Genomic DNA, 26,294 nt, shown 5'->3' on the forward strand with positions numbered 1-26,294 from the left:
GTTGGGCTCGGGCCGGGGCGAGGGCGGCGGCCGGGAGCCCCCGGGGGCGGCCGGCCCGGTGGTGGCGGGGTGCGGGGGGGACACCGGCACCGCTCCCGGGATCCCCGTAAAGTTTCCAGGGAGGTTCCGTGAGCGGCACCGGGCCGAGGGAAGCCCCGGGGCAGGGGCCGGTGGGCGCTGACAGGCGGCCTGAGCCGGGGGTGGGGTGGTGGGCAGCCCGCGGCGGGGTGTCAGAGCGGAGTTATTTCTGCCCTAAACACCCCGAAACAAAGTTATTTCTGCCCTAAACGCCCCGGAGCGAAGTTATTTTCGCCCTAAATGCGTGAAACTTGGCGGGGGCCGCCCCGCTGGGTGGCGGAGGCTGGGTAGGAGCCGGCCGGGGATGGAGGAGAGGATGCGGCTCGTCAGGGACTGGGAGCGACAGCGGGGTGGGTGGCGGGGGACACACGCTGGGCGAGGGGAAAAAAAGATATTTATTTTTTTAAAAAACAAAACTTTCCAATCGCTTTGCGTTGGCGAGGCGGGGGTGCGGGCTCTGCCTTGCACGCATGTGTTGGAAAGTTTGAGAATTTCACTGCGGTTGTCACAGGGTCGTTATTCGGCAGGAGGGCTTCGTTTTGGGAGCCTTAAAGTTAATACGACAGAAGATGCTCAGATCAGAAGTGTACCAAACATAATACAGGCTTCAGAACCTATAAATTATGACCAGGAGAACCCTTTGTCTTTCGCTAGAAGCTCTCTGCACCAGTGGTCCTTGTGCTTTCATGTTGAGGTGCTTATAGAGCTGGCAGGATGTAAAGAAATAGAAGTATTTTGTGCGTGTTCCAACTTTTTGGGGTCTGGGTCTGCCAGGTCAGGACAAACATTTATAATTCCCCTCTGTTCTTTGTTTTTCAGGGTGTCTTGCAGGGTATGTTGCCCCCAAGATTTTTTTCTTTCAGATTATGCTTCCCACATAATGGGATAAAGGGTTGAGATTTGATTCCAGCGTTAAACTTTTGTTAATCTTGGCATGCCAAGTGGAGTAGTGTGTTGTGGTAGCTGGCTCTAGAGCTTTCGGTGCACAATAGCTGGTTTGGGTACACACGGTGCCTTTATAAGCAGGGCTGACCTGGGTGCAGTGAGAAGAGGCAGGACGTGGGGGATAAAGTTTTCCTTTAATATGTGGTAAGGTGGCAGGATGGTGGTCCACGGACAGTGCTAAAAGGCATGGCTTTACTACGAAAATCAACAACTTATTGATCTCGGGAGCTTTGAAATCTGAAGCCTCTCGTCCCTCGCAGGGCCGCCGGGCTCTGTGTCCATCTACGTGTTGCAGAGCTGTCTGCCAGCACGGCGGAGAGGAGAGGCCCGTCCTGCTCTCTGCAGTTAGAGCTCTCCTAGAAGTGTGTTTGAGTCCGCTTGTCATCCCTGACTTCTTTATTGATCTCTTTCTGAAACCTGCTTCTCGAGAACCAGTAGAGGGAGGTTATGATTCTGCTTTTTTTTTTTTTTTAAAGCACTGTTGCTACCTCAGGGATCTGAAGGGTAAATGTCAAGCTGACTAGTTTATTTTCAATTTCACTTCGCTGCTCAGGATATTTAGTGGTGCTTGCAAGCTGGGACTGCAGGATGGTAGCTCTGTGTTCCGTGAAAAGTTGTTTTTTGGTAGCTGTGAGAGCTTGACAGTTTACATAAGGGGGGAAAAAAAGTTAGTTCGTAAACCCATACTTTGAAGATTTGAGTGTGGAAGAGCCTGAGTGCGTTTTTTCTCTAGCCTGTACAAATTAAAAGAGGTGTGTGGATGTGTGGCTTTAGGGGGGAGAGGGAAAGATGGGGGCATGACACTTCTGCCCAGAGCTGTGGCTGTCACATACTGGGTCTTCTAGTAGTCCAGTTGGGTTATTGGGCGCTGGGTGAGGTGAGTGCTCCTTGGGAAAACGAGGCTGATGGAGAGCTGTTAACTGCTGCACCCAGCTCCGAGGTAATTGCAGGCAGGAGTACATCCCCAGAAAGCACACTTCTACATTCTTTGGGTTTTGAATGTTGAAAGGAGACGTAACTAGGAGAGGGCTGGTGATAAAGGCTCTGCTATTTGAAGAATGAGCGGTGAATTCCTTTCATTATTTTAATTTTCTTAGGCAGAATCTTTCCACATATCTCTTCTGATCAATTAGCAAGTGGCATTGATTTTAGATCGAGTGACCTTTAAAACTAAAATCAAATGTAAGAGTTGCACGGTAACCCGCTTGGCTGCGCAAGGTAAAGTTTGTCAGAGGAACTTTCTCAAATTTTTGTCTCTAAAACTTTCTCACCTTCCTGTGTAAAGAACCATGGGGTAAGGTGTGGGTGTAGTGTGTGTGTGTAAACAGGAGAACGACATACAGCACGTGTTGTATGTCAAATGCACGAGGTAAAATAAAAGGTCTTGCTTCGGCGAGGAAAAAAAGCAGTTCTTGCTTGCCACAATTTTAAATCACAAAATGTTTCCTGTACTGTGTTCTTGCCATGATCAGAGTGGCAAGACTTTTGCCCAGTTTGAGAATGTTTGTCCTGCTGGAAAAAGAAGAAAATGAGATAAGATCAAACGTACTTTGCGGATCCCAGACTTGGGAGGTTACTGAATTCCTTGGTACTCTTGAAGTTTTGGATGAATTGAAGCAATATGTTTTCATTACTGTTGATGAAACAAGGTAACTGGAAAGTCTGTTCTTCTCTGGGTTACCTTCCTAACTATAGGCAGAGGCATATGTGAATTTTCCTGATCTTAATTACTATTCCTGTATAATTGCGTACAGACTCTAATTTATCTCAAGGTAAGCTATTTAAAGCTCTTTCTAATTGGAAGGAGTATACTTGAGTGATTAAATCTTTCCTTCAATATTTCTTACATCTCTTTAAATTGGTTATTAGATTGTTGTGATCTTTGCCTTCTCCTCAAGTCTTTTGGAAATCGTTACACAGTTTGCAATAATCAATTCAATTACACATGGATCAAAGAATGAAAAAGAAAAGCTTATGTTCTACTATTGTCATTCTTGATACTGTCCTAAGAAGCTGGTTTGGAAAGCACACGCTGGGAGGTTTTCTCCTTTGTTCTCTCTCCTTTTAAGAAAGTGCCTTTGGGGATTGAAGAGATCCCTGGTGTGTTTCTTGTTAGACACAATTTATACTTAAAAAAAAAAAAAAAAAGTGAGCCAAGAGTTTGAATGAAAATTCATAATGGCATTTCCACACAATGGTGATGAAAACAAGCCGTTTAAAAACATGCACTTGGGCAACACCCCTCCCCTAAATGCAGGGGAGCACTTTGGTAAGGGGAGAGGCCGGCCGCCTGGCTCTCAGGTGGTGCTGGTGGTAGTGCCAAGTGGATCTCCGGTATGGAAACATGTTTGTGCTAAATTACATTGTCAATGCTAATAAGCATAAGCTACCTATTTCAGCGTTCAATTAGAATTTTACTCTTCTGTATTATGAGCTATTTTTGCTTAATCCTTTTCTAAGTTGCTGGGGTTGCGTGCTTCTGTGATTAAAGGCAATATAATCCACTTTTCATTGTTATGCGAGTCCACGGATTACGTTACTTCCATTCCTATAATTTGGCGTGTGTCGCTATAGTTGGATTTTAAACTGTAGTTTGGTATAAGTGTCTCTTTTTTTCCGAGCTTTTGGTCTTCAGTGCTGGAACTGCAGATATCAGAGGACTCCAACTGGCAGCTGTGCATCGCTGTTGAGCTGTCAGGTTCCCAATCCATAACACTTCTTTATGGCCGATAAAAACAGATTGCTTTTTGTATACACGTAAATAGTGTCAGCACATTTCTCGTGCAAACCCCTCCCAGGCGCTAGGGGCCATCCTGGAAGTGTCTGTGGGCCTGTGCAAGTAAAGTTCTTATTTATTGCCACTTGCGAGGAGGAGGAGAGGTATAACAGCCAGTCGTTCGCAGTGGTAGGCTTCTGGTTGGTTTGGGTTGCAGAGGTTTTTAGTGATCGTGGTTAAAAAGCTTAAATGGTAAGAAATGAGCAGGGAAAAAGGCACCTCGTTTAGCTTTATGCAGGTAAAAAGGCACTTTGTTTAGCTTTATGCCATTAAAAAAGGGGGAAGTGCCACCCTAGGTGTTGGAAAGGCTGAGGACAACTTGTCCGCTGGTGAGGATGGTTATGGACCAGCCACGGAGGAGCAGTATTTAAAAGCATCCCTTGAGGCAGCGTGTAGACGTGGAAGATGTCTTGAGGTACTGAGGGTACTTACAGGGCAGCAGATGATTGGTATGGTTCAGGCTCTGTCCCGCGTTTGTGCGGAGCACACAGATAAGTGCAGACCCGTTGCTAATGTGATCAGCATGACAGATTTTATTTCCCATCATCTCTTCTTGCAGAAGTCAACATCTGATCATTTTTAGTGCCATTATAATGAAAAACAAAAGAACTTCTGAACGCTTGAGTGCTCTGTAGTTGTTCTGAGATAACCCGGCCCCTGCTGCGCTTCCCTGGTCCTGAGCCCCGTGGCCGCTGGGCTCCGTCCCCTGCAGCAGCTGCGTTTGGGGTACTCGTACCTGTCCTGCTCTTGACTCGGTGCTTTGAAAGGGTTGCTTGTGGGGCCTTGGGGGTCGCCTGTTGTTCAGGGGATTCGTGGCTGGGAAATGGATTGGGTCTCTTGCAGCTCTTCTACACGGTGATCCTGGTGTTTGGCCCTTTGATGTTCTACCTACAGGCATCGAGCTGTCTCGGAAATGTCTGTTTGCTGCTGTGCTTTCACTTCAGAAACTTCTGCTTTGATGTGAGACGTTACAGGTGCCCTTCTAGAGGAAGGCTCTGCTTTATTGGCCTCCATAAAAAGAAATAAGAGTCTTAAGAAAGCTGTGAGCTCCATGAAGAATGTGGATGTGGTTTTATGTTAAAGAGTTGTCGATACTTACTGTGTGTGCTTTGCAGTCCGGCTGCCTCAGCTCGGGCTGTCCTCAGCAAGTAGGAACTTCTCCTTTGGGTAACACACAGATGTGCCTGCAAGAATCAGAAGTGTTTGTCCTGGTCTTAACAGGAGACAAAAGGGAAATTGTGTTGTTTGGGTGGCTGCTGGGACGTGCTCGAGCAGCTTTGGAGTCCTCCGTCAAGCTCAGGTATTGATCATCTCATTGCTCTGTCACTACTCCAGCTCTGTGTAGACCAATAAATGCTTGGAGTGTGGATTTGGGCTTATTGAAATGAAACTAACCGGATTTTACAATGCAAAAATTGCATGTAGTACCTTCATGAAAATAAACACCCTTCTGAAAAGTAGATTCTTTTGCTAGTAAAAATGATGGGAGGGGTGAGGAGAAGAAAGGGTGTCTAGTAGTTCACAAAGGGTGTTTATTTCTGTAGCTTAACTCGATGCTATCAAAGCGATTTCGAACAACTACAGTCATTGCCAAACCTGGGGCTATCTCAGGATAAATTAGAAACTTTGGGGCAAGACAAAAAGTGGAGGATGTTTAAACCTTTGAAAATGAGACTATACAGAGTTGAGGATGCACAGGATGGGAGATGCTGGCTTATCCAGACTTGCTCAGATCTTCCAAAAATTTCGGTAGCAGCCAGGACCAAATGAAACCAGGTAACATTATACTGTTGCTAACTGTGTGCTGTGATACGGACCTTTATTGTCGTTCATGTTCTTACTCCTTTGCTGATACTCCTGTGCCTGTTACAGCTTTATTGATCCCAGCATTTCTCAGCCAGTTGCTTAATCTTATTCCCCTGCTGGGATTAGGGATGCCACGTCCCCGCTGTTATCTTCCCTCCCTTAGCATGTACTGGAGGGATACCAGAGCCTCTGCAAACAAGCATCACATCCTGAGACTAAGGAGATGCCGCAGACTACTTGTGATCAAGGCAGGCAGCAGCAGAAGGTGAGCATTACGGGGCTCATCGAGCATAAGTGAGACAAAGAAATGTAAAGCTGGTACAGAACTAGCCCAAAGGTCAGCCTAAGCTTGACCTTTATGTCTATAGGAGATGATATATGAGAGATTTATACGGGAATTAGAATGATAATTAAGGGAGAAGGAAAAGGAGCATCTTAAATCCATCACTTGATGTGGATGGCGCGTGAGGCTGTGCAGCAGAGCAAAGATTGTGTGGATGTGGTGAAGTTTGTTTAGCACGGAAAACGTGGTTTCCTTCTTCAGAACAGCTTCTCGGCTTGCTTGCTGGGTGAGCTTGCTTCCACTCTTTCCACACAAAGAAATTTACCATCACCTAGGATGGGACGGTCAGCTGGGAATCATTCAGAGCTGAAACCTCTTGCTTAACCTCATGTATAGTCTTCTGCAAGATGTTCCTCCGCTCCCTTTGTATAGCAGGGTCTGAACTTTATAAGGCTCTTCGACCGAAAACATCGCTTGCTAGCAGGCAAAATGCAACGTGGGATGGAAATAGCGGTGGGCCTGGTTTTGCTTGGCAATTCGGCATGGATGCAGCTCACTTAAAAAAAACAACAACAACAAAAAAAAAGACACACAAAAGCAGAGGTTAAAGCCAACAGGGAGAATATGTTTGGTTCAGATAAAAACTCGTAATCTGAGATGCAGAAGGGTGCCGTAAAAAGTTGTGTGGATGAGAAAGTATGAGGAATGAATACATCAGAAAACAGTTTCTTGAGACTCCCCTGACAAAATGATCTCACTTTTGTGCAGATGTTGTATCTCGTTTCCCTGGTGCAAAATAAGAGTCTTTGAAAGAGTCCAAGTATTTGTGTAGATTTTTTTTTTTTTAGCTTATTGAAAAATCTGTTAGAGACAGCTCTGCTCAGGCTATCTGTGGAGTTGTTAGTACACCTATAAATATATTGCACCAAAATGAAAAATGTAGGAACTCGAGCAGTGGAACAGAAACAAAGCTGTTCTTTTTCTTAGGTTCCATGTTGATTTAGCAGTATCTCTGCAGTGAATCTGCTGAGGCCACTTGATGGCAGGACTTCAATTTTTTTTTAATCAAGTACCAGAGCTATTGTTGGGTTGAATTGCAAGTACTTGGGATAATATTTTTCTAAGGGGTGTACACCCAGGTTTTCATACGGTTCTTAATTTTCTCTTTTACCTCTTTGTTGCTAAAGCTCGACTCTTTCAGTTGAGAAGTGGCATTTTTGAGAGCTCTTGACAGTGTCACTTGGAAATGGCTAAAAATAGGCATGGGTTATAAACAGAGGTTTAAGAGTATAAGGCCGAGTGTACAGCTAGCCCCGTGCTGTCTCCATACAGCTCGCAGAAGTGAGTGTCTAGGGAAGGGCGAAAGGGGGACGAGCATGAGAAATAATTCCCCCCTCCCTGCAATCCTCCCAGGCTCCGTGCTCTGAACCTGCAGGGGGCTGCGAGCAGGGCAAGCCATGGCAAAGCTTTCCCCAGTGATCCTATGGGTTCCTCCCGAACCTTTCTAAGCTGCTTTTGTTCCCAGCATTTTGACAGGCATTTCTGTTGTTCTGCTGCTGGCTGCGTGAAGACCCTTCTCGTTCCGAGTCTCCTCGTTTGAGCTCGATGCTGCCCGCTGTTTGGTGGAACGAAGAGGCTGAACAGCTGATCCCTGTCCACTCTCCTTGTGCTCTGTGGCTTTATGAATTGCTGTCATGTACATCCCTATGTTCTCTATTTTCAGGGTTGAGTGGTCTTAGCTTTTGCCAGATGACTTTTGTCATCCTTCTGTGAACCTTGGCACTTCTAAACCTTTAAAATTTTTTTGAAGGTGAGCCCACCAAAGCCACCTGCACTTTGCGATCTGGGTGACCCAGGGCTTTGCATAGCATATAATGATTTATTGCTTGCTCTGTTTCTTTTTCTAATAATTTCTGGCAATGATTTGTGTGCTTGACTGCCGCTGAGCTGACGTTTCCGTCTGTCTGTTTATCTTGGGTCCGGAAGCTTGCTCTAGAGTGGGAAAGGTCACTGCAGAGCCCATCATTTCACATGGAGAGCGAGGGCCGTCTGTCTCCATGGGCATGATTCTTCCTTTTCGTGCACTGGATTGCTTTCAGTCTGAGGTCTTTCACTGGTTCTTCAGCGTGCCTTCATCGTTACAACCACATCATAATGTCAGCAACTTTGTCAACCTGTTGATCACTTCTTTTTCTAGGTCATTAACGAATAGCTTAAGCTCCGTGCTCCAGCATAGCCCCCTGCAGAACTCCCTGCCTGACCTTCCCCTCTGGTTTGGACAACCTGGACACATTCATGATAGAAGAACTTCGAGTAGCAAGCTAAGGATCTCTGGCCTGATTTTTTTAAAATAATGCTCTAAGAATACCTGGTTTGTGTGCGGGGACTAGATTTCCCTAGTTTCCTTCAACCTGCATTATTCTGTTGTTTTTAAACATGTGTACAGCTCGGAGGTGTTGCCAAGCTGTTTTAAGGAAGCAGAGATGTGTTGGAACTTGTTTCCCATGTTCAGCTAATTAGATAAGTTTTCTTTAAATGTACTTCATGTTTTCCAGCATACATTCACATAGCTCAGTAAAGGACTTGAGCTAAATGCTGGTTGAAGCATTGTCTGCTTCATTTCTTGAGGCCTCTTGTTTTTTGTTTTTTTTTTTTCCTGAACAAGGCTGTTCTTTACTTTTGATATAGCGGCTAAACAAGCTTATAATGTGATATCATATGATGCTTACAATTTCTTTACCTGGAAATAGAAGCTGTGTGTTATCGAGCGAGTGCATCAGGAGGCAGAAGGGTGAGGGCACTACTAAAATGCTGGGCTGAAACCCAGAAGGTGCTGCTTTTGCCATGAGATCCTAACTCTTTTTTTCCCTTACTGCCTTTGACCTGTGTCTGTGAAAAGGGACAGGCAGAGTACAAAGCCATGAACATGCAAGAGTCATTCAGGTGACATTAACGATCTACAAAAGGCTGGTATATATGCAAATTCCTGTTCAGATTGGGATTTGGATGTGTGCAGCTAATGAGGTGGGGCAGTGGTTTGGTGGCTGGAGCAGTGTCGCCCCTCCTGCCCCCTGCCTGGGGCTGGGAGGGTGAAGGGAGCGCTGCGTCCGCGGGCAGTGCTGTGGGGCGGCCCCGCGCCCTCCGCTTCCACTTGCTCAGGATTTCCATGGAAGTTTCAGCTCGCTATCAAAGTTTTCTTAGGCAGCTCTTTCAAGTCTGGCTGTTCTCGTGGGTAAAGCCAAGTTAAATGCCGGATCATTTCTGGAGTTTACTCGCAATGGTTTTAATGTATTTTAGATCTTAGGCGTGGTTGGAACTTGGCTTATAAAAACCTTCATTCCATCATGCAGCTTGTTTCCAGGCAGGGCAGGGGTTATTGTGCGAACAGATTAATTTTGTTCGGTCTTATTTTGATCCTCAGAAAAATGCGGAGCTCGAGGGATGAAGTGGCGGGGCAGGTGTCGGTGTGCTGAACTGATGGCACAGGGAAATGGGGTGTCCCTCGTCCCTCTGAGCACGGATCCGTGGCGCGTCCCTGTAATGCGCACCGGCATGGTTTTGGAGGGAGTGCTCCTATAGGCCCCGTCTGTGCTGTGTGTGCCAGGAAAATATTGCATAGGGAATGTATTCTTAGCTTTCTTTCTAACGCACTGCTGAGTGTTTTGTCCTGGGATTAATCATTGCTAACTAATGGTTTCTTAAGCACTGCATGCCTCCGAGCCCGTAGGTAACACGATGCAGTTAACACGTGTAAAAGTTCATTTTTCTGTTGTAGGCAACCCTGGAAGGCAGGAGGACAGCACCTCAAACTCTGCGGGGTGAGGTTGGGGGTTTAGGGTCAGCTCTGTGAGGAGTCTGGATGCCTCTTGGCAGCCTGTGGCTGTCTGGTGGTGTCACTTGAAGCTTTTCTTTATCCTCGTCTGAATGCAGAAGAAAGGCAGGAAGGTCTGCTTCCTCTCCTATTATTCCATCATCTCTCTGCATTTTTGCATAGTGGGAAGAAACCAGTCGTCGTGGGGGCTATGAAAAACGGAGCTTCCTGCTTTCTCTGCCTTTGTCCCCTGCCTCTTTTAGAGAGATGGCTTTCCCAGGCTCTGGTGGGCTCCTGCCCACCGTGCTGAAATCACTGTGATTCCTGGCAGGCACGTGGTGGTAGCGCCGGGAGCAACCACTGCAAAAATCATCCACATCTCAATAATTGGACTCACCCGGGATCCTGACCCTGGCTTGGTAGGAACTAGTGAGGTTGTGGAGGCAGGAGGTGAACAACTGAGTTCAGCATCTTCACCTGCCTTTGGATGATTGACATAGAGGTTTTTTAGCCAGGTACTGATTCCACCTCTACAGTAGTAAATCTGTTTTGGCACTTCAGAATTGATCTGCCTCTGTCTGATGTAAATGTGAATTTTGTGGCATGTTGTTGCATGCAATAAATAATTCATGTTTTTTAATGCGTCCCTACAGGTAGGAATAAATGAGCTTTTAGTGTACGTTCAACTGCTCTGTAACCAGTCAGACCTGTGATTTGTATTTCATGTTGTGCTGTGACTGACAGCGGTTGTCTGGTGTTGGGTAAACTCCCTTCTCTGGAGTTACTGGGTGGCCACATGTGGGTCAGGGATAGCGTTCAGGCATAGCTTTCCTGCTAAGCACCTCGCAGATACGTTGCTTCTCCAGATTCCTTGTTGAGGCAGGACCTAAGATGGGTAAGAGTGACTTTGCCGGGGTCTGGTTGGATGTGTAACCCCATGCATTCCTCCAGCAAGTGTCACGAGTCCTATTCCAGTGCTGGACCATTCCCCGATTGACGCCCTCTCCTCCTTCGCTAGAACATGCCTGAAATCAATACCTCCTCGAAGTAGAGAACTTACCATTAAGCTGTGCTTTGAGAACACCGATACGTGAACTTGAGGCTTCCTCGGTTTCCAGCTGCGCTAGGCAGCGCCTGCAGAGCTGGGGAGATGATATTTCACTGCGTGGCACACCTTACCTGATACTCGGAGGAGCAAAAGGAGAATTTCTCAGTATTCTTCAAGCTTTTAATTCATCCTGATGACTTAGTGCTATATGCCCGCTTAAAGAGAAGCGTGTGCTTCGGCTTCCTTATGTACTTCATGTGTACGACTCTGAAGACCAGAATGGGAGACTTAAAATAAAGAAATCATGTGCAGAATGACTAGCTTTTTTTTTTTTTTTTAATTAAAAAAAAGACTCTATTGATGCCAGTATGATTGCTTGACGGAATATTTGTTTTTCAGTTTATTGACACAGTGGGAACTTTTGGCTCCACTGCTTATTTCTGCCATAACAATTAAGACTAATTGTTAGTGGTAATAAATTATTATCCTCGGTGGACCAGTATTAGAAGGGAATGGGGTATTTGGCCAGTGTATTTCGTAAGTAGTTGTTGTCAGGAGATTTATTTCCTTTGGGTTCTGTTTCTCCCCTTGGAAAGGGAAGTCCTTTAAAGATAAATCGCTGAGCGTTTCCCATGCATGATGTTGTATCCCATCTTTTATTTTCCTGTTCTTCTCCCGTCCTTCCATCTTTGCTTCCTCCATCCCTGTTTATCGTTCATGATGGGCTTACTGTTGTTGCAGTCCCTTGTACACCCACGTGTTTGCAGATGAAGGTATCAAACGTTTTCATGCCTTTGGTGAGAACAAGGTGATGCTGATTGATGGTGCGCGATGCCGAGGCCGATGCACTGGCGCTGCCTGAGCGAGGGGCTCCAGCTGCTGCTGCCCTTAGCTCGGATCCTGCGTGGTGCGGCTTGCTGCCTAGCGGCCGCTGCTCTGACGTGTAGTTACAAAGCCTGGGAACACATCCTTCACAGTGGAGCTTTCTGAGGAGGGTTGCTTTAAAATCTAATAGAAGATGCTAACTTTATCACATGCCATTTTGGCTTTTTTATTTTTTATTTTAATGAGAACTGTGAACGGATTATTCCAGTTTTTTAATTTTCCTTCTCTGGGGGCACAATTGGTTACTTCCAAGGGAAAGGAGAATCGGTTACACGCTGGCTTCAGTCTGCTGTTTAATATTCTGCAAATCGTTATCCAAATTTAATATGGTTGCTAATGAAAACTTTTTTCAGATGTCAGGATGGAAGTCAGTCATGATGCAGCCTGTATCTTGTATTACGCCGTAGGAAAATGGGGCAAATGAGGGAGGAAAAGCCCCAGACAACAAAACGGTAGCTCACAGAAGTCTGTTCTAGGCATCTCTCCATATAATTTCATACCCTGAAGCGTTAGCTCATACGAAGCTGACTGAATAGCAAAACTTGCTTTATTTGCAGTGGACAAGTAACTCTTCAGCACTTGCTGGTAACTTAGGGCGTGTGCAGAACAGAGCTCTTCGCAGTTTGATAATGTACAGAAATGTTTTTTTTTTTTTAAAAAAAAAAAACAGCATCTGTGATGTCAATACTCTGCTTTAACCAAGTGATGCTGAAGTTAGCTGGCACGCCTGAAGGAATAATGCCTGTCAATGCAGCGCAGACTTAAATAGCTGCTGCAAGCAAATATCAAAACCGAATGCAAGAATGGAAGTCTTGATGCTGTTGTAAGGCCTGCTGCGAGGAGGGTCTGTGAGCTGCTCGTGGAAGCCGCCTCTTTATCCTCGCTGCAGTGCGAGTGCATTCATTGCATTCCAGGTACATTCTTCTCCAGCTCTCCTTCAGAATCGACTTCCAAAAGCTACATGTGCTCCAGGCAGATATTTTAGGTATTCAGGAACTAACCAGAGCTTAATTCCCGAGGGTTCTGCTGACAAATAATAGCTGGACGGACCCTCGCTTAGTAATTCAGATCTGCAAATCCCCAGTCAGTCCAATTGTTTATGTAGCCATTGTTTGTTTTAACTGCATATTTTAAAAAGTATATTTTCTGTTTCAACTTAAATCACTGGGTTTAGGAATAAACGCATCTTGATGTCCCATATGGCTTCCAGAAGCTGAAACGTCTTGGTCCTAATTGTGTGTGGGTTTGGGTTTTATTGGTGGTGTTTTTTTTTTTTTTTTGGTTAAGTGAAGAGATAATCTTTTTGGACTGTTATTGAATGCTGTGGAAGTTTATATTTTGATTATTTCTTTTCCTACCAGTGTAGGCTTTTTGCGTTACCACTCAGGCTATAACAGGACACTGTGTTTAGGACAGCAGGTCTTTGGACAGCTGTGTTTGTGGCTGGCTTGGGCTCCGCTGAAGTTCATTGCGTTGGAATTAGCTCTTCTGTCAGCCGGTTGAAAGGCTTAGTTAAGGATAAGAACACGGTTAATAAAAAGTAAATTTGTCTGGCAATGACCCTCTCCCAAATAGCTGCAAATAATTGTCTTCATAATTAGCCTGAGGTGTAAGCTGCTTGTCTTGAGAGGCGTGTTGTTTTGTATCCAGAGATTGTCTAAACTAGCATTTCTGCAATTACTTGTCATGAAAATTATGCTAGCGCATAGCTCTGTAAAAATAATTCCCATCTGCAGGGATAAATACACGAGGGACAATTATGTGTGAGTGCGGCTGAAAAAACCTTGGAGTCTCCAAGACCTGGAATGAAGATTACTACTGTCAGCAATCTTATTTAATAGCAAAAGTACTAATATAGCTCACCTAGTGGATAAAACCTCTCGAGAACGATAGAACTTTTGTTACGGATTAAGATAAAATTGTGCCTTGCTTTAAATCAAACCCGACAGAAGCGTGATGGAAGTGTCGGGCAGGCTTCCTGCAGCACATACAGCTTGCAAAAAAAAAACAAAAACCAACAAACCCCACTGCCTAAAAATGAAAACCAAACAACAAACAGGTGGGGGAGACAATAATAATAATAATAAAGCCATAAGACAGCTTCTAACACATGGTGATTATATTAAAAATGCTCAGCTTTGCCTGCTTGTTGTTGCCAGCAGCCACTTTGGTGAGGCCAGATCTGTATGAATGTCCCCTCCATAACTTGCCAGTGAGTTTTGCCGTTGAGCACTGCGGGGATTCCTGCCTCCAGTAAGCGATGGATGCGGAGACCTTGGTAACGCTGCGGCTGCAGGGTGAGATGGAGGCCTTGGGGGGCTGCAAGGAGAGCTCCGACTTATTGCTGAGCACATACGGAGCAGCACTGCTGTCACCAGGCCGGCTGAATCTGCAGGTAGCCAAGTTGGAGAGAGTTGAGCGGTCGTGGTGCACTCGGTGGGCACGTGAGCCGAGTCCAGCGGGACAGCGTCGGGTGCAGGACCTCCTGTCCAGAAGCCCCTTGGGAATGAAGCACTGCAGGGAGTCTTCAGGTGACCTGCTCGCTGCAAGAGAGGGGTTCTTGGTGTTGGAAGTTGCTTGAAGCACAGGTAGGCTGGTTCTAGGGTCATAATGTTTGTACTAGAAGATACGCAGCCGTATCAGTAGCAAAGGAGCACGTTGTCAGCACGCTCAGGTAAATAACACCCAGCAGCTTAAGCTTTGCAGTGCACTCACTTTGCTAGCGTGGGAAGAAATACGTGAGCTGGGGAAAGTCCTGAATCCAGCATCTGACCTTAGGAAGCCCCCAAAAGGAGATAAAACCAGCCTGGATTGACTGCTAGTGGCATTTGCAGCGTATGGTCATCATATTGATGCACTCCGAGTGGATTAAAATGATTTTTGTGGTGCCAACTAGGTGAACGTGTAGATTTGGTCATGCAATTGTGAAATGTTCTTTATGAGCACAGATATAGTGGGTAAACATTGAGTGCTTCATAACCAAAGCAACCCTATCTCCCTGTGCATGTAATAAAAGGCAAATAAAATTTGTACCTGCCATTGGTTTGCCCCTATTCTTTTCGTGCTGCCCTGCTTGCCAAGCTGTGGTACGTACCACGCTGGCAGACAGCTGAGTTTTTCATCATGAAAACCAACAGCCTCCTTACAGGCTGCAGCGCCTTGCATATTTACGACCGCTCTTCGGTGCTTTTGCCTCCCTTCCCTCCTGAATTACTGTGATTTCAGCCTTTTAGTGTTTTGGTTGCATTAGACAAATGCAGGGAGTTACAACCTGTCAGAGGTGCTTGAGCTTCCATGAATTGCTTGTTTCGCTCCCTCTTGCAGCTTTTCTGTAGGCTGGTTTTTTTTTTTTTTTATAGTTCAGCCGTGATAGTTTCCTTGTGGAAGTCTTGCAGATAGAAATAGGATGGGGGGATGTGCCTTCAAAAAAGATGGGAATATTTTTACCTTCGTGATCTTTCACTTTCACAAATCTGAAGAGTCTAGGAGCCCAGGAGTTTAGTCTGTGTCGAGAGCAGATGTAGCTCATGTGCAGCTTTCTTCTCCAGAAGATTTATGCCACGGGTTAAAGAGCCTGTTCATGGCGTGCAGGAACTCTCCTGTATTTTTACAGCTGGATGTTGGAAACACGCTGAGGTTAATTCAAGACCATTTCCATAGTAATCTAATGTTTCCTAGTTGCTTTTGTTAGGGGGAAAAAAAAAAGAACAATGCTGATTCTTTCTTCTTTTTTCTATCTTCTGACTAGTGCGAGGTGTGTTCTATGTTTCTTCCTCCTTCAGCACTCGTGTTAATGGTTAGGGAGCTGTGGAGGACCTGTTGCATAGCTGTAGGCACACACTGTGGTGTGGTACCCAGCCAAATGGTTCTGGTTGTCCTGGCAGATACTTCCAATGTGTTTTTGGAGCTTGTTCACAGCTTCTCGTTATCATAAGCATCTGGAAATAACTTAAGTTCCCCAGATAGGTCCTGGGGCTGATGCCTGGCGATCGAGAAATAACCCTTTCCAGAAAGCTTTCGTCTGATGGATGGAGCTATAAATGTATCTCATGTGCTGGTGGTTGTGACCAGTTGTTGGTGTTATCTGCCCGAGACGTAAAAGCCTGGCAGCTTTAAAGGTATCTAACCTGCCAGGTAAGTCCTTCCCCCGAAAAACAGGAGGGGGGGGAAGCGAAGGCTTTCCGTCTGTGGTGCTGGGAAGGGCTGGGCTGTGCTAGCCAGGAGGCTGCTGGCCTGGCATCGTGCCTCGATGGGTGGGATGGCTTGTGGGGAAAGCCCTTCTCCAAAGATGGCTGTGCTCTCCTCTGTTCAGAGAGAAATCACGGTAAATTCCCAGGAAGTGAGGCTTAATGTCCATGGCTCTGTTGTTTTCCTACACGTGTGTTCCCTAGAAGTTAAGGTTCCTAGGAAGGTGGTTTTTCTGCCTCAATAGCATTTACAGAACCAAGTGGTTCAGTGCCTGGTGCTCCGGGTCATAGCGCTGTTGTGGATGTCTTGGGAAAAAAAACAACTTGCTCCTGTTTACCTCAGGTGTGTCTAGATTTTTCGTCTGGGGGGACTTAACCCATTTTCATACCTGATATTTTTGGTATAGCCATTAAAGGAGTAGCAACCCGTGAAGGAGCTGGAGGCAGAACGCCCTTCCCTATCGCCAGCCGCGGGGGAGAAGTGGGTGGCTGACGAAGGATGACGCCCGTGGGTTGCTTTTGCATCCTTAAGCTGTTTTCTTTCAGCCCTTGCCGGTTACCTGAGGCAGGCGTGGAGAAGGATGCACCCTCGGTTCCAGCTGAGTTGGTTGAGCTTGGTTTCCTCAGCGCGCGGGAACGGGGCCGTACCCGCTCGGGCGGCAGGAACTGGATCAAATGGTTGGGCTCCTGCCACCTGGCAGCGAGAGCCGTGGCCCCAATTTGGGAACGGGGGGAAATAAGGCGGCCTCTGGGTGCTTCTGTGGCCCTCCTCCCTGATACCTGGCAGCCTGTCTCAGGACAGAGAAGGGCTCTGCTGGCTTCGGAGGGGATGGAGGGTGGTCAGGAGCCGTGGCCGAGGGGTTGCGGGGGGGGTGGGTGCAGCCAGCCAGGCAATCTGGTGACTAACGCAACGTCTGCGGGGGAACACGTGGCTGTGTTGTGCCGTCGAGCAGGAAATGTCAGATGGGTGTTTATAGATTAGGGTTACCTTCTAAACTCTCGGAAGGTCTTTACAGTGAGTCAAAAAAGCGCTCTGCTGAACTGCGATAAGTTGAGTTTCTGTACGGCTGGTTTCTACTCTCCTTGGAAAAAAAATTGTATTTTCCTCAGCCTCTCTTCAAATTTGGGATGCCAGGTATCAAAATGCACGATACCATCAGCACATTACGCAAGCAGCTTAACCTTTTCTTGGCCAAACGGCACAGATTTCTCCCGCACCGGTGCAATGTCTGGAGGAACGTGGATGTGCTCAGGACATGACACCTCGTTACCTGTAACTGCTTCGTGAGCTATCTTTCAGTCTCTGATATCTGTATTGAACTTGAACCAACCTTGATTTTTTTTTTCTTTGCCTGTTACTTCCTTTAGCATTAGGAAAGAGTAAACAAGCATCTTGCCTGTGTTGATGAGCAGCCGGAGGTAGGGCAGGTTCTCTGCTGCAAACCATCGTGGTTATCCCGGCGTTGGGGGGGAAGCAGCTGCACTGCCCCAAGTGAGCCGTGGCCGCCCCAGCCGGCAGGAGGACCAAGAGGGCTTCCCGAAGCAAAACGCCTCGTGGCTTTGCTGATGTAGTTCAGCCCTCAAAGGGCTTGAATCGCCACGAGGTGCGGCAGAAAAAAGTGTATGGACTGCTGCTTTCGGAGTGTTTGCTCTGCCTGCAGGGGGCCGCTGCCCTGGCAGGGAGCTTGGCCAGGAAAAGGAAAACCGGAGTGAAACCACAAACCTCTGTTGCTGTTTGGGACGGACTGTTGCTAATTGACCCATCTGTTAGTGCCCCTAACATTGCAAGCAAAATTTTTCATGTCCTTCTCTGCAAGGACTGTTTCAGGGCGGGGAAAATGGGAGGAATTTTGTTTGCTTTGGTTTGAGATCCTGGCTGTGCAATGGGCCCTGCTGTCGGTGTACGTACGCCTTACTTGCCTGTAACTTCCAAAATGGAGAACTTCCAAGGCATAGCAGGAGTCTCATTTAGCTCAATTATTTCTTATTCCTCAGCATTTTCTCGCAAACAAGGCCTGTAGGTTTCTAGCAAAACAAGACCACGGTGCAGCTCAGGGAGCCGGCTGCTGAGGAAGGGATGTGTGATGGTCACAGGCAGAGCCCTTCACTGTAACTCCTCATTCTGCTGAAGAAATTTAAGCCTTGTAGTGTCCTTTTCCTGTGTTTCAGAGCTGTTTCTTTCACTTTCCTTTCAGCTGTCAACACTTCAGACCGTAACAGAGGTGTCTTGAAAGAGTAAGGCGCTGCGGTTCTTACGGAGTGCCTCATCTGTTCCCGTTCGTAGCTCCGTGACAGGCCCGTAGTTGGAAGTGTGAAGTAGGTTTTTGGGGCTTGGGGAAGGGATGTCAGCAGCCTCCTGTTAGAGCTCAAGTCTTCGTGCTGGTCTGCAGCGAGGCTTATCCCGGGCTTCCAGCACGGTCCTTCGGTTCTGTTGGTGCCTTTCATCAGAGCACAAGCGTTGTGGCAAAGCTAGGTAAATCTGGCTGGGTGCACACCTCATTAAGCACATGCATCATCTAATCTAGGGCCAGTAAATTACACGACCTATTTCAGTGTGGGGAAAGAGCTCCTTTGGACACCCATTTAGTGAAGATCTGGAGGTTTGAGGAGCTGGTACGAGTTTCAGGCCGTTTTTGCTAACGCAGGGGTAGGATAGTGTGCTTCCTAATAGCGGCACTCCAGCTGTAAGAACTGATGGGAAAAGACCTCGAGGAACACGTCTGAGTATTTAACACGGTGAAGAACTGGAGAGGACGAGACCATTTGTACTCTGAAGGTTGCTTGCAAATGCACGTGCTGAGTCTGGTTATTCAGCAGAGGGTATATTGCAGGACCCCGATATGCTGAATGAACTGCTGTAGCACACGCAGCATGCTGCAAGTACTATTTTGAACTTGATCTTTTGGAATCGGTGACAAAATATTCGGGGTATTTAATGGCTTCACACGGAAGATCCAGATAGCCACTTGTGGCAACAGGTTGTAGGCGTTTCGCTCTCACGGGATTTTTTGCGAGTCCAAAATTCCACAGGAATATCATTTCAGCCCATGTTGTGGGCCTTGTTATGGTGAGTAAGCCACTATCAAGCGCTGAAACAGGCTTTAAAATAGAAACCAGGCTGGTAAGCTGCCTTTCTGGCTCCTGCTTGACCGGCGGGGACGTGCTTAGTGCGCGCAGGCGATCGCTGGTTTCGCTGCTTTGCATAGTGCTTTTCTCAGTTCCTGAAGAAGTGAAGCAGTTTACAAGTCCTACCAGTTTGATTCATTAGCCCATACTGGGAGACAGTAAAAGACTGTAAATGAAGATGCTAATTACCAGAGGGCAGAACCAAGCTCCCCTATCCAAAACAGAACGTGGCTCTGATGGGAAAGAGGAGTTAGCGACTCGAACCTGAAGAAGTTCCCTTTAACTCAGTAATGGTCATATGGGGTTACACACGACTCCAGTTATAATTCCTTTTTTTTTTTTAGCATCAATCATTTCTCTCCTTTCATTTGAACCTGTGTGGAATAGTTATGCTGCGTGGCAAAAAGTGAGAGAGGGACTTGAAAGTGAAGTGGGGTCCTGGAGTTAAGGACTGGTGCTGCTTTTAAGTGCTGGAACCTTGGGTATTGTCAGTCTGATTTTTTTTTTTTTTGACTTTAGCTAGATGAATAAATTCATTAGGGTTATATAGATGTTAGCAGAAAACTGATCGGAAAATAGTTATGCTTACAAGTTTTATTTCTTGGACTGGCAAGTTGTCCCTGTCTCAGTTTTTCACCACTATTGCTGTCCTGAAATCCTTATGACAATCCCTTTAAAATTGCTCCTTACAGACTTTGGAAGTAGATGCACCTCTCTGTGAGCAAGTCCTGCTTTCATTGTATGTCAGATAATTACTGGGAGAAGAGCAGTGGTGGTGTGCCTTGAAAAATGTTACGCTTAACAGGCTTAAGCCACAGTGTAATGTTAGTGTTTCAGATGATGTAACTCGAATACTAATTTTTTGTTTTGTTTCCTTTAAGCAAATGGTTATGAGCCTTAGAGTTTCTGAACTGCAAGTACTTCTGGGCTACGCGGGGAGGAACAAGCACGGACGAAAACACGAACTTCTCACAAAAGCACTGCATTTGTTAAAGGCTGGCTGCAGTCCCGCTGTACAAATGAAAATCAAAGAACTCTATAGGCGAAGGTTCCCTCAGAAAATCATGACGCCTGCAGACTTATCTATCCCCAGCGTACACTCGAGCTCCATGCCAGCAACGTTGTCTCCGTCTACCATTCCACAGCTCAGTTACGATGGCCACCCCGCCACGTCACCATTGCTTCCCGTTTCGCTCCTGGGACCTAAACACGAACTGGAACTCCCCCACCTCACGTCTGCGCTCCACCCTGTGCATCCCGACATAAAACTCCAGAAGTTACCTTTTTATGATCTGTTGGATGAGCTGATAAAGCCTACCAGCCTAGGTAAGGATGCAAATAACGTTTGAAGGCTTTTTTGAACTAGTAATGGATGAATTAATCCGCTCGTGCAGTAACTGGTTAAATATTGCATCACAGCGGTGTTTAGAGAATTGCTATTTTTGGTAACTTTTGGAACAGATTGTTCTACATGGAGAGGCATCTTACGTAACGCTCATTAGTTGCTTTAGCTGAGCCACTAAAGGTGGTTCAAAGTTCTGTTATATTTAAGGGTGAGTTTGAGCGGAAACAACTGAACCTTAGAAAAAGGAACTTAAAATAAAACACAACTCACATCTGTCTGCTTTGAGTAGTTTTTAAAAAACATGGAGCTTAATTATAAAAAAAACAAACCTTGAGTCCATCAGGCCCACAAAAATCTCATCTGTGCTGGGAAAGAATGCCAAGCTAGATATTTGCTGTGATTCCTTAGGGCCTGAACATCCGAGTTCAGGATGACTTCTGTTTTTTTTGCTGTTGTGGCGACTTTTCTTTAAACGTTGTTTTGGATTAAGGTATAAATCACTCGTGTAGCTGCTGAGAATCATCTGATGCTTACAGAGCATTGCATAACAACGGGTGATTTTTCTGGTGTTGACTCCATGTAGCACTTAAGAGCGTGGCTAACTTCTAATACTCGTAAATACTGCTTAAATACAATGGCCCTGTTGATTCCCGGAGGGGCTGCTTGGACGTTGGAGCCTTCTGCTGTCTTGAAACGCTGCAAAAAAATCTCTGAGAATAGCAGAGATCTCAGAGAACAGAAAATTCTCTGAGAATTCTGGTTCAGGTATTCTTTTCAGAGGTATGCTGCATCTATTCAACTCTAAAATCTGATTGATGGATAAGCATTCCAGGCAGCGCTGGTGGTACAGGATAATTAGGTACTTGGAATGTGTTTCATCACTTTTACATTATAAATACTTAAAAATAATGCGGTAATTTCAACAAGACATTCCAATACAGGAATTATGGCATGCATTTATTCCTGGATGCGGTAAGAACGCTTGGCTGTCAGCACCGTGCCTGCCAAACCAGCCCCGAACGGAGAGGTCGTAATTCACGCTCTGTCATTTCTTATTGCTCGAGGAGTTCAGATACAATAGGAGGGTTTTTTTCCCACTTTGTGGACTCTGAGTGCCAGGGTGCGAAAAGGAAGTGGATGAAACTGCAACCAAGCACCTTCTAAGTCATCTCTGGTTCTTTCAGTTGATGTTTGGGGTTTTTGTTTTGCTAGTGCATTCTTTGTCTTTCTGTTTGTCTGAAGCAGTACTATTAAAAAGCTGGCTTACCCTGTGCTTTTTGGGGAGGAGAGCTTCAGTGTCCACGCATGTGAGAAGCGTTTGTTTCCTTTAGAAATGGAAAGTAACGCGGCTACAGATTGTAAAATTGCTAACTGTAAATGTCATGGGGGTATTTTAAAGTAATTAATGTATATGTTAATGACAAAACCTACTGGATTAATAACCAGCCATATGCATTTTTACGCACTTTCACAGTATCCCAGCATGGCTGAGGTTGGAGGCACCTCTGGCTCCATCTGGTCCTCTCCAGGTGGTCCAAGCAGGGCCACCTGTAGGGGTTGCCCAGGGCAGAACAACTTGGAGCAGTGGGCTGTGCAGCTCAGGGGCTTTAGAAGAGAGTGCAGAGCAGACTTGGATTTCTAACTTCAGAAAACAAGTTAAAAACAACTGTGATTAATTTTCTCCATTTCTACAGTTACTGGTATTCCAGTTAAAAAGACCTAAATGATTTTTTGAATATTTGCCCCAAATGGTTAGAGCTTCCTCAGTGCCGCAAGCAGAGCGAGTTTCCTCAAATACCAAATCTCGAGGTTCTCTGTTTCCGAACGGCAGATGCATGCTGCAAACACAGAACTTCTCCTTGGCACCTGGCCAGCGTTGCAGGCTCTCCTGCTTGCTTTTCCCCGGCAGATTCATCGTGGGGTGGCACGAGAAACTTTGGTTTTTACTTACTTTGGTTTTTACTTCGTTTCCTTGCGCCGCAAGAACGAACTTAGGAGCTGACGAGGGATTTTGGATGATTGTCTCCCTGCTGAAATGGCACCTGCTGGAATAGCAGAAATGAGAGAACGAGGAAAACCCCACTGGTTTGGCGGTATTCGGATTCTTCTGAAATAGTTGATATGCAGAAATTGGGTGAAGCACATCTTTGGATGTGATTCCCCCCTGGTCTTTCTCTATTTGAGGTGGGGCTGTTTGAAAGATTGCCTCTGGTAGTCTTCTGTCCCCTCAAGAAGTAATTGTTAATTTGACAAACAATAATTTGACGAAGCCGTGAGGAAGGGAGTTGCAGAGCAGGGCACTTGAGCATGCATGCTGTACCCAAATACTGTACGCAGGTAGGCAGCACACAAACTAATGTGAATAACAGATAAGGAAATTAAGTTTGCTAACCATTATTTTCGATGCTAAGAACAAAAGGAGGAAATGGATGTTACCTTCTTACACTCGCTTCCTCAAAATGTAGCTCTGAAGTGCGATAAGATCCCGACGCTGGCAGCGAGCTGGACTCACAGCGAGGAGGAAACACGGTGCTTTATCACCCGTGCCCTGCTCACCAGCAGCTGCTGAGCAGCCTTTCTGCAGCGCAGCTGGCTGAAACATGTGCGACAAGCGAAGGGTAGAAGGCTCCTGGCTAACTTTCTCAATTTTCTTACTTTCCCTGGCTGCAGCAGCCCATAAAACTGGAAGCAGCGAGTGGGATGCTTGCAGAGCTGCCTAGCTAGTTGAACTTGTAAACTCGGCCTCTGCTACTTCAACCTGCTCATCTTTGAAGAACAGAAAATAGCAACTAGGTCCTGCTGGCGGTGGGACTCCTCTCCTGCTGCTGCCCTGCTCGGTTAGCACAGTCTCTTGCTTTGCCTTCCGAGAGGTTCAAGTACCAAACCCCTGCGTGGTGCTCTCGGAGCTATGCAGCTAATGCCGGCAGTTACGGCTGGCTGGGCTCGAGGGGTGACAGCATTCTCCTTGCTCCCAAGAAGGCTGCCAGGGGCCTTGCTTAGCTCGGAGGAGGAGCAGCATCCCCAGATGCAGAGGAGCAGTGGAGTTTGATCCATCTTTTATTAGTCAGCCTCATTGCAAAATCGAGGAAGCACCCGTGTTTGGTATTTTTGTGTACAAGGCAATTAAGGATGCTCTGTTTAGGAAATGTATGGTGGTGGGTGAATCTGTATCCTGAGCTCTTGCAGCACTAAGGAGAGCCTGGGCACGCTGCGCTATGGTGAATGATTCCATGTCATTACTTCTGGAGGAAAAGAGATCCCGTTTGGCCTTGGTGAATGTAGGAAAACTGCTTCTCTCCTTTGTTCTCCGCATAGGAACTCCTTTAACTAGGAGAAGTTTGGCTGTTAGCTTCTCGAGCGAAGCTGCAGCTTTCACTTCTTCCTTATTTTCAGCCATCAGCCAGGGTACAGACACCGCTAATTGGCTGTTTTTTAAGCATGGGGCCAATTTTCTAAAGGAACCTTCTATCACAGATAATATCTCGTGTGTGGTGCAATGTGTTTACTATGAGATGAGTAATGAGTACCCAAATTCTGCCAGATTATTATGGAAGGGACGTTAGATTGTTAAACAACATCTTAAACATGCTTCTCGTTGTAGCATATGTCACTCCTCATCGCTTTAGCTGTGCGCTTGTTCCAAAAAGCGCTGTAACGAGGTTACAGGTCTTTGCTTACCTGTTTGTAATGGGAGATGAACCTTTTCTTTGCAATTTCAGGGATTAAAGAGGTTATGAGCTATATGATATGGGATATACGTACACACTCATAAAGCTGTCTGAAACACATCGGGATGATCAGCCTGTAATTTGGTTGCTGGGCTTCTGTGCTAAGGGATGCGGAACACGACAGTGGGTCTTGAATCTGGGCCGTGGAAATTGGGCTTTTTGCCTACGTGTCTCTGCCTCCTGGAAGGAGGGGACAAAAATGAGCCTTTCTGGGGAGTCCGAGCATCGCTTCCACAAACTGCTGTGTCCTGTCTGCCAGATGCTGCCTCCATCAGGTGAAAGCAGCTTCACTGCCTCTACTGAGGCTTCTCTTGGTTTGCCTAGGTCCTACTTTAATTTCTTAATCTATGGACTCTCTGTTTACTGGAGAAACCCTGTAAATTTCCCTCCTGGTGCCTGGCCTGAAGAGAGTAAAGTGATGTGCTTGTGAACATATCCTTACAGCATGCCTGCTTCTGTCTTGCATTTACCTGGAAATTTGCTCTCTGCACGTGATTGATCACAGTTACTGGGACATGGTGCATTCCTGAAGGCAGATCTCGAAACTGGTCTGACCAAAATCGTTACGGTGACTGTAGTTCTTGTTACAGCTATTAAACAATTAAACAAATCGGGTAGAAATCTAGGTTGGAAAGTAGAAAAGTTTTGTTTGGCAAGAGTTTCACCCTTTGGTATATCAGCAGGCTGATCTGTTGCTGTGTCTAACCAGTAACACGGTTTGTATGAAAGTCACGCTTTTACTGTCTGCTCTGTTTGTTATTTTTTTAAATGTGCTTTGCGGGAGGAAGTTCAACAAAATACTCCATTCTCAGCTCGGGCCTGAGCCTTCTGACTTCCGGCTCTACAGCGTTTAATTGTGCAAGAACGAGCTGAGCTCTCAGCTCCTGCCTTGTGCTGTAGCAGAAGGAGAACTACAGCGCGCTGGGTTTTCTCTTTTTGGCTTCGGCTTTTATTTGCATGTGGTATGCTTGAAGCTCACCTATAGAGAATCTTTCCATAGACTGCAGTCTGTTTCTCTTGAGTGTGCGGTGGTTTTACCCAGCTGCGTAGCTCTTCTGCTACAAGAAAAGGAGAATTAGTTCTTCCTCTTCACCTCAGCAGATTTCTGTCTCCCCATGCTTGGACGCCCAGGTTCCAGGACCATGCAGGATAAAGACACCCCCAGACACCGCAGCTCTGATGTGAATGGATCTAGGAAGCTACTTCGCTTCCCAAGATCAAATTAGGGTATCTTTTTGATAATTAAAGCTTTTAGCAGATGGAATTACGGCAGACCACACGGCTGACTCGAAGTACGCGAGTAATCCTTTAACACTCGGTGCATGAGCTCGGGGCAGTATCCTGTCTGAGTGTCTTGGGGCTTGGGAGTGTTGCTCACGCAGCATGAGAGGAAGCCGTGCTATTGCGAGATGTAGTTTTAAGACTTCCACTTGCAGCTGAGACCCTGGTATCGCTTCACAGATGCTAGGAGTGCTGCTGGGACTTCCAGTCTTCAACTTGGACTCTTACAGACACTTGAACCTCCCGTCAGGGTGGCTTTTAGGAAAAGGTGGTGTGGGTTGTGCTGCTTGTAGAAGAGAGCTCAGCAGGGACTGTTACCTAATCATGAACCTTGTATTTATTGTTTTGCCTTCCTATTAGGATCATAAAACCCGTTGCTAGCTTGTTAAGACTAAAAGCATGCCAGAACCGGGGTGGGCCTCGCAGTGATGTGGCAGTGCCAGCTTGGTAGCACGGCTCCCTTGGAGTCCTTAACCGCTGCCCGTGCTCGTAGGGGTAGGAGCTAAGGGTATCAGCCTGAACGGCAGCAGTGGAGTTCTGGGACATGCACGGAGGTGTCTGGATAGATCAAGTGGCTTGAGCAGGGTCTGGAGGCTCTGGTGGGGCTCCTTCCCTCCAGCTGCGTGATGGAGGAGATCTGCAGTGGGGATCTGTGGTGCTGGGTCGGTGGCTGCTTACTGCGTTGGGTTGGGATGGCAGGGGGAGAGCCTTGGCACCGACGGTCGGCTTGGAGTTGGTCCTGTAGGTTGCCAGAAATCCGTGTTGCTCAGAAACGCTGTAATATGTGACCGACGTAAAGAAAACAAAACCCAAACCCCATAAATATCGGTCCAACTGCATGGAGCTTCCAGCTGATCTAGTCTTTTTATACAACATATCATGAAAAGTTATAAAATGCATAATACTTATGAATTAATTGTAGCCCTTGGAGTATTTCCAGGCTATTTTTGTCTATGTATATTTAGGCACTGTTTCAAATAAGCTCTCTTTACTCC

The 26,294-nt window shown here is 46.4% G+C and overlaps 1 protein-coding gene across 3 annotated transcripts in view; it reads left to right on the plus strand.

The window, feature by feature from the left end:
- The window catches only part of PIAS1 (protein inhibitor of activated STAT 1), a 55,761-nt gene that overhangs the window by 397 nt on the left and 29,070 nt on the right, over positions 1–26,294 (plus strand). For 2 of the 3 annotated variants that reach the window (XM_035335658.1, XM_035335660.1), the window contains exon 2: positions 19,827–20,271. In XM_035335658.1, the coding sequence (XP_035191549.1) occupies positions 19,827–20,271 (445 nt within the window). Of the gene's footprint in view, positions 1–17,971; positions 18,129–19,826; positions 20,272–26,294 lie in introns of those variants that run through there. The other variant, XM_035335659.1, reaches the window with a different exon arrangement.

This window comes from Oxyura jamaicensis, chromosome 10, assembly GCF_011077185.1.
Source record: "Oxyura jamaicensis isolate SHBP4307 breed ruddy duck chromosome 10, BPBGC_Ojam_1.0, whole genome shotgun sequence".
Lineage (NCBI taxonomy): Eukaryota > Metazoa > Chordata > Aves > Anseriformes > Anatidae > Oxyura > Oxyura jamaicensis.